The sequence below is a fragment of the Argentina anserina genome, chromosome 5 (genome assembly GCF_933775445.1).
Source record: "Argentina anserina chromosome 5, drPotAnse1.1, whole genome shotgun sequence".
Lineage (NCBI taxonomy): Eukaryota > Viridiplantae > Streptophyta > Magnoliopsida > Rosales > Rosaceae > Argentina > Argentina anserina.
Window position 1 is genome coordinate 19,899,834 of NC_065876.1, and position 8,239 is coordinate 19,908,072.

General features: G+C 35.6%; 1 protein-coding gene across 1 annotated transcript; it reads left to right on the plus strand.

Moving 5' to 3' along the window:
* Positions 1-3,125: 3,125 nt before the first annotated feature.
* LOC126795682 (uncharacterized) lies at positions 3,126-7,780 on the plus strand. The gene is made up of 7 exons (XM_050522465.1): positions 3,126-3,339; positions 3,438-3,685; positions 3,870-4,022; positions 5,475-5,567; positions 6,346-6,404; positions 7,080-7,173; positions 7,458-7,780. Exons 1-7 carry the CDS (start codon positions 3,126-3,128, stop codon positions 7,668-7,670), a joined length of 1,074 nt encoding a protein of 357 aa, XP_050378422.1. The 3' UTR covers positions 7,671-7,780.
* Positions 7,781-8,239: the final 459 nt, after the last annotated feature.

Here is an 8,239-nt window from a genome sequence, read left to right on the forward strand (position 1 = left end):
TTTGGTTATTATGTTTTCATTAAAATTAGACCACATCTGTATGAGCATAAGTTTTGGTTGTATTAAGCTGGGGAATTATCCCGATATAGTGTAGACTATAGAATATGTAAAGTATACACATTTTGAGTACATCATATGTTTGCCGTTTCATTTAATGTTGGATATGCACTGTGTTTTTAACATATTCTTTGAAGGTATGAGTTGTATGCGTATATTAGGTAGGGACATTCAAAATAATGAAAGCCGCTACCAATGATATCTACTATTAAGTGGTAATATTTTAATTTTATAAATTTTTCATAGATTTTCATTCCTATTCACGATGATGTTGATGGTCAATGGTATCTAGCTGTTTTGAAAGTCGGTGACATGCAATGTGAAATATGGGAGACCAACCATGATCCCTCAACCCAGGAGCGCAGGGAGGAATACGCAAAATTGACGGTATGTAAATTTTTATTTTTTATCGTAATTCCGTGTGTGATCTTTTATTGAATGAAACATGTTCATCGCAGATTGATCTGATTGAGTATGTTTTTCGTGAGGAGTTGGCAATACTGGTAAGTGAGTTCATATATTTGACTTCCTGCCCAGTCCAAAGGAAGGAGGATTCAGGTATATATGTGATTAGGAATATGCAACACTACAGAGAAAGCTGGTACGAAGGGGTGAGTTTAGATATTTTTATCTACATTTGTCATTGTCAAAAATTGTGGTAAAAATTTCACTGAAGATGCTCATATTTTTCTTTACAGTTCAGCGCCGGTGATCATAGGGTTCAGATTGCACTTGAAATTGTAAATGACCCTAACAATGAGTGCGCTGCCATTGTGTGGGCAAATGTACAGAGAGAACAAGCGGAGAGACTTGCGACACATGGGGCTGATCCAGTCAATGCATATACCGGGGGTGGCGACCTTGGAGGGGGTTGTAGTGTTCCTCCTTTTTCGAAAAATTTCAAGGCTCGTGTTCCTCGTCGTTGGTGATAACTTACCAGTACTATAGCCATGGCAACAAATCTGGAAGACTCGGCCCTTGTAGGAGAGGATTGATGCACCCGTTTTGTTCTCTCCGATTATGTTATAACTGTAACTTTGATGATTTAGATGGGTCATTTAGAGGATGGTTGACTAAATCTCTCTTCAGGTAACTGTACGTTGTTCGTCTTCCAAACAACGCCTCTCTCTTCTAAAACTCTTCACACTAAAACCAATCATGAAGGCATAATAGTAGTAAAATTTCTTAGCCTCCTCCTCACTCGAAAAACTTAAGTTATCAAAGTCGGCTATCGTAAGCGTCTTCACATCCTTACCCTTCAACCTTGAACTCCATTGGCTATCGGGTGTTAGAGGACACACATCTTCAAAAGCAAGCTCTGTCTTCGACATCCCTTTTGCCATATTACGGCCCAACTCTTCCAACTCTTCTGAAGTCCGATTATAGACGTATCTTCCAAGTCCACCGTCATCACTCCCTGCATTTCCAGTGTCATCAACAAAATCCCGTAATTCACTCCATGTACTTGTTTCACTGCCCTCCTCTCTAAAACAGTTTGCATCTTTAGTCCCTCTACTACCCTCATCTCGACTTTTAACACATTTCTGAACTTTCAAATCCTCCAACACATTTCCGGCATCATTGTCCTCTTCCTCCGGAAAGGGAGGATTGTAGTAGTATTTCTCATTAAACCGCAGGCTTCCATTACAAACCTCCTCCATCACCTCACGCAATACTAATTAACATTACAGACAAAAATATAATATTAGATCAGATCGATAACCTAATCATTGAATCAACACTATATCTACCTATTCAAATCAACAATGCTAAACAATTTCAGATTTTGGTCTAAATCTTTGTTTCCAAACAATATAGCAGAAACAAAGAAAATGGAAAAGTTCAATACTAACCTCTCTCATCCATCGTAGATCTGACATTCGCAAACACCTAATACACCGATAAAATTGTCAGAAACAGTACCCGGCCACTCTCTCTCTAAAATCGGGGTCGCAGATACCACTCCTCTAATGCTCCCACAGTCGGTGAAGTATTCCAATTTTAAAACTGCGCCTCCCTCTAAACCTATTTCACCTATTTCAATCTCCACTTCAATGACTTCCTACGTGTGGTTAACGAAAATAGGTATAAGTCGGACTTATCTTTCCAAAACTTACCTTGCTCACATGCATTTTGCATGCTCGCATGTACATTTTCTAACGTTAACAGATGTATGTGGCCCCTGATGTGTAGTCCAATCCCAAATCACCACGTCAGCAAAACCCCTTTTGGGCTCTCGGAGGTTCGGTGCATTCTAGACTAGTCCATAATTCAGATACCATTTTACGTTTTTTAGGGTAAATTCCTTCTATGGTACCTGATGTTTGGCTACTTGGATAATTTGGTACCTGATGTATAAAAACGGACAATTTGGTACCTAAAGTTCTCAAATTTAGGCCATTTTGGTACTTATGTCAATTTTGACAATATTTTTAAGGTTATTTCCGTCATCTTATCTCTATTTTATTTCATTTTTTCATAATACCTCCAAATTGCCTCTAAATTATCACTAAAAATGTAATAACTCATCCACTTAGTATCTGTGATGATTTACGTCTATAATTTTTCATAATGTAGCTATCATTCTAAATTAATTTTAATTATAATTAATTTAAAAAATATATTTTAATAAAAAATTACAATTGCATAAAGACAATTTATTTCCTTTGCAGAAAATAATTAGGATACAATAAGTATATTAAGAAAAAAATTTATTTTCGATATATGCGAAGTAGATATATCAATTTAATTATCTCTAAAGAGAGGTAATTATATGCAGAAATGAAGAAAAATGTGAATTTAATGAATTTAGGGCTAAATGACGAAAATAACCATAAAAATATGATCAAAATTGATAAAGGTACCAAAATGGCTTACAAATGAGAACTTCAAGTACCAAATTGTCCGTTTTCATACATCAGGTACCAAATTGTCCAAGTAACGAAACTTTAAGTACCACGGGAGGAATTAACATTTTTTTTTGTATTGAATACCATTTTACGTTTCTTGTAAAAAAACAAAAAATCATTTTTAGGTTTTTAGAACCAGCCAGTTTTGATACGGCAGTAATGGCTTCTCTTCAACCTTCATGGCTCTCTTCTCCCAATCTCTTTCCCTCCTCAAAACCCGACCATCCTTCAAAGCCATTCAAGCTCTTCTTCTCTCTCAACTCACCCAATGAGTCCGACGCAAAGGAGCTGCCTCCTGCTGTTAAGGCTGCGATGGAGAAAGCCAAAGAGTACAAGCAGAAGAAGCAAGGGACCAAGACCAACACAGGTTCAGGTAAAAAACAATCCGATGAGGTTTCATATGTAATGTGAATCGTTTGTGTTTGAGTTTGATTGGTTAGGCGTGGAGGGAAATGAGAGGGTGGAGAAACTGACGGTTTCGAGCATGGATTTCGTGGGACTTGGGTTTGCGGATAAGAAGGAGGGGAGGTCACTGCCAGCTGGGTTGGTTCCAATTGCAGACGATTTTTCGCAAGGGGACTTGCCTGAGGTTGAGATTATTGTTGGGGACTCTAGTAAGTTCGGAGCAAGGACAAGAGAGATTGAGCAACAGGCGAAAGGAGACGGAGACCCGGATCTTTACAAGCCCAGGGTGTCTTCACGGGGACATTTCGAAAACGGTATGAGTAGCTAAATGTCACCAGCTGAGTCTATATGTTAGTATTTTCTGCTGCATTACTGTTTTTTCTTTGATCGTGCTTAGTTTCAAATTGATGTATCTTTCATGCCATTTTTTTCTGCAGCATTTAAGGCAATGGCTTGAAATTATACTTGATTTTACAGAGGTTTCTTTTTTCTGATCAGTTTGGTGGTGGGCGAGTTATACGCCCTGGGGAAGTGCTTGAAACAGAGGAAGAAAAAGCAGCTAAGGAAGCACGAACAAGACAATTAGTTGCTGCTTACAAGAGTAAAATGGGTTTGAATATTGATCCGAAGCTCAGATTGGACTGTGAGAAGGTATGCTTCATTAATTTTTTCTTTCTTTTTCTACTTGGATGCTTTTTCTTTTTCGTGGCCTCCCTTGATTTTTCACTGTCTTTCTATTAATATGGAATATTTATCTGTTTTGTTAAAGTTTGAGTTGATATAATCTTACTGCATTATATGTTTCTAGCTCTATTTACAGATAAGTTGAAAGATCCACTTCGTTTGTTATGTTTGACTTATAATCTTTTGAAACAATGTTTTAACATCATTTGATGCTGGAAGTTCAAATATCACTCTTGAAATGTTTATCCAAGAATGCATCTTGTTCGAAATTATGTCAGTAAATCAAAATTGTCTGGGTTGTAATAAAGGGATTAAAAATTATACTTTAAAGCTGTTTTTGAAATTATAGTGATGGCAGGTTGGTAAGTTGGTTTAAAAGCTAAGCTTAAATTGGATGCTTTGAGAAGCCTAGCTTTTTACCGTGAGAAAAGAAGAAAAAAGGTCACGATTCCTTGTCAACACCTTTCTTTGGCCGCAGTTAGGTTGCTCTCATTGAAATGAAGGTTAAGTCTTGTTAATAATTCGAGATTTGGAAAATGATCTACTTATGAAGAGAAGGAAACATGTGGCGGAATGTAACAGTGTTCAAAATTGTAGAGCTGAAAAAAAAAACAATTGGGAAATGCAAGGAACTTTGGGAGAAAAGAAGGAACTTCTGTAGTTATCACACTGAACACTCCTAGAGACCTTAGGCATCAACCATAGGTTGGATAGCATCATTAAATGCTATCTGAAACATATGTTGAATACATTCATATGAAAAGGAGTAGTAATAAGCTATCTGTAATGATCTTTGTTTTCCATTAAACTCAAACTCGTAGATAGTAATGAAAGACAATAAAGTAATGGTTTCTAGTTCTCGGTCTTTCCATCACAGAAAAAGCAGTGTTGTGGCAATAAGGCTTGATGCAACCCAATTATACCAGATCCTAAGTTGGTTTGACATGCTTCGACTTATTCTCTCAATCCCACACCTTTGGTAAAATTCTAGGGAGTTCTTGTGTTATCTCTATATTTGGCAGGAATATCAGCCATATTTTATGGTTGCTACGTACAAGTTTTTTCTTTTCTTTTTGCTATGATATGTACAAGTTTGTTGTGGTTGACAACTTGACATTCAATCTGTTATTTAATCGTAATGTAATGTTTGATTGAGATGTTATAGGTTGTGTACAAGAGTTTACATATCTTCACATATATCAAGTGTTTAAATGTTGATCACAAATATGTAAAGATGTAAACCTGAGTCTTTGAATCATTCCTAAGGTAAACAAATTAGACGATTTAGGAACCCAAATTTCTTGCACACTTTCAAATTGTAGACATTTATTTGATCTTATGTTTGTATGTTACTCATCATCTCTTTTGAAGAATTCATTAGAACAATATTGGCTCCTAAACTTAATTAAATCTATGCAGGCGTTACACGATGGTGACTCATTGATGAACATTGGAAAGCTGAAGGAAGCAATAACCTACGATGAGAAAGTTATGGACAAGTTACCATTTAAGGTAATGCTACAGATATTCATGGTAGATAGTGCAGATATGTATCTTGACCGTCATGTTTAATGTCTTAAACGATATAGTTTGGTTCAAAACAATTCAGCTGTGTTTTGAGGCCCAATAAGTAAGTTGATCCACTATATTTCATCATTATTGATAAGCTTGGTGATCTGATCGTTAAGCATTGTGCTAGTTTGAACTAAATTCTGGGAATCTTGAAATGGTGAGATTGCAAATATTCAAGACACATGTTTATGTAAAATGACTGTTTTACTTTGCATATCCTTGCACTGGGCTGAAGATAAATGAGTTCGTCAAAGATTACAGTACCTTTTCTTTTATTTGTTTTTTCATTTACAGAATATGATTAATTACAAAGAAAATCTACAAATTGGAAAGGACATAACTGGAGAAGAACTCCTAGATAGACTATCAACACTAAACGAAAAAAGAACAAAATACTTAAAAGTAGCACAACAACAATATTGCACCCAAGTAAATAGGGAGAAATGAGCTATTTTAAGTATTCATAAACACCGAAGACATTGAAAGTCATACTAATGTTGACAAGCGGACACCATCCTTAGTTCTACTCTTACCAGTGCCTAATTTTGGCTAGTACTGTGGTAAATAATTAAGATATGTTGTAAGATGAGACATGGCTTTGCATTACATATTTACATTAAAGTCTTTCTCTTCAGGTGCGCCACTATTCAAAGCTCCATCCAATGTTTATGTCTTTTGATAATATTGTTATATTTTTACATGCAAAACGTTTTTACAGAGTCATCTCCATGGGCTTGCTGCTTTACAGTGGTCTATTTGTCAAGACTCCCTGAGCAGGTACACATTTTATCTTTGATTATTTACTCAGCCTGTTGTATATTTGTATAATGACTAACAATCACAAATTTTATTGCTTGTATATCACATAATGTTTGGCCCCCTGATATTTTGATTCCTGAAAGAACTTAGATTTATACAGTTTATGCATAACTAAGACACGTACTGCCAAAGTTCGAAGTCTGCATCCAAATATGGAATGGTCATGTCTTTGTCTCTTGCTATTTTTCATGCTTAAGTTAATACTACATGAATAGGATCATGCCATAGAGCAGATACCTACAGTTGTTTTCATATATGGGATATGTTTATTGAACATCTGGTTTAGGTTGTATCAAATGTACCAACCAAAATTGTCATGTCCTATTAATTTTGAAACCTTGCAAACATTTCTGATGTACTGGGTTGTGTACTTGTGTTTGAGCTGAAATTCATGTGCTCTGATTAGGAATTCTAGCATTTTTGATCTAGTAAACAAGAATGTAACTGCAACCAAGTCTGTAAAACTGGATGGATACATCCAAATTCCATTGCTTAATCACGTGGTTTTACTAGATGTCACATAGACTATGTTTTATAATTATCACTTTGTAGGCTAGGGATGGGACTTCTTTAACAGTCTTATTTTCTGTTCTGCCTTACCTATGGATTTTTAATAGTAGTGATGGTTGACAGGACAAAAGAAGCTCAAATTATGTATGAAAGGCTTCAATCCCACCCAACTGCTAGAGTAAGCAAGAAAGCAAGGCAATTTATGTTCAGCTTTCAGGTAACTAAGAGACGAAGCACAGTACATTCTTTAGATTCCCATTTGCATGGAAACCATAAAAAAAATAAACCATGACTTCAATTATCACTATATAAATATCATGCATATACAAGAAACTCAGTCCCTTCTGATCCTAAAATCCCAAATTGAAATAATAGCATATTTATTTTGACCCTTCTTGCAAATGGTGTTTCATGTTTGAAATATGATATTTTGAGCACTCATGTTTTCATACTGTTGCCCTCATATTCATCTTAACTAGATTAAAGTTCATCATCTGGCAGGCAATGGAAATGATGAAGGTTACAAGGAGCTCACCTTGGAGGAACACTGACTACCAGAATTTTTTTGAAGCTTTTATTGACTACAAATCTGACTACCCGCTGGAAGATGGTGAAGTCGAAGTAGGTACTTTGAGTCAGATTCTCCCTTATATGTTTTTCCTTGTTTCTCCGATTTTATTTGTGTTACTCATTGCCATACAAAAGAGAATATAATTAGCTACTAGTAGAACAATATTGCCAATTATACCATTCTTATTGTGTGTGTGTATATATATATATATATATATATATATATATCCGAGACATTACTTCAGAATTAGAATAGTGGAGCAGTGTATATATTCAATGCAGTGAAGCTTCTTTTATTGTCTTTCACTATTTCATGTAAATGTGTAATCACTTGATGTCTGTTGCTTGTTCTTATTACCTAGTTGAATGAGAGTATGATTAAGTTGAAGACTAGTAACTTTCTCAATTTTTGTTGTTGAATGACCAACCTTGTACTGAAAAGAAATTCCAGCATCCACTTCCCTCCTTTTCCTTTTCCATTTCCGCCTGCATCGCGAGCATGACATGATCTTCGAATAAGTTTCTTATATTTTTGGCGAAAAACATAATTATTTGCTTATTTTTACTTTTTCAAATTATTCTTGTGAGTTATCATGTCTGGGGAAATTCATGGTTGGAGATGCCCATAGAGCGGATGGTTCATTCTTGTTAGTTACTGAAATTTCTTAGTATGATCTTTGAATAAGTTTCTTAGTATGATTCTGTTGAAAATT

Coding starts and splice junctions, on each gene's coding strand:
- LOC126795682 (XM_050522465.1), top strand. CDS start 3,126: ATGGCTTCTCTTCAACCTTCATGGCTCTCTTCTCCCAATCTCTTTCCC. Junction 4,023..5,474: donor TCAGATTGGACTGTGAGAAG/GTATGCTTCATT, acceptor AAATCTATGCAG/GCGTTACACGATGGTGACTC. Junction 6,405..7,079: donor TGTCAAGACTCCCTGAGCAG/GTACACATTTTA, acceptor GATGGTTGACAG/GACAAAAGAAGCTCAAATTA.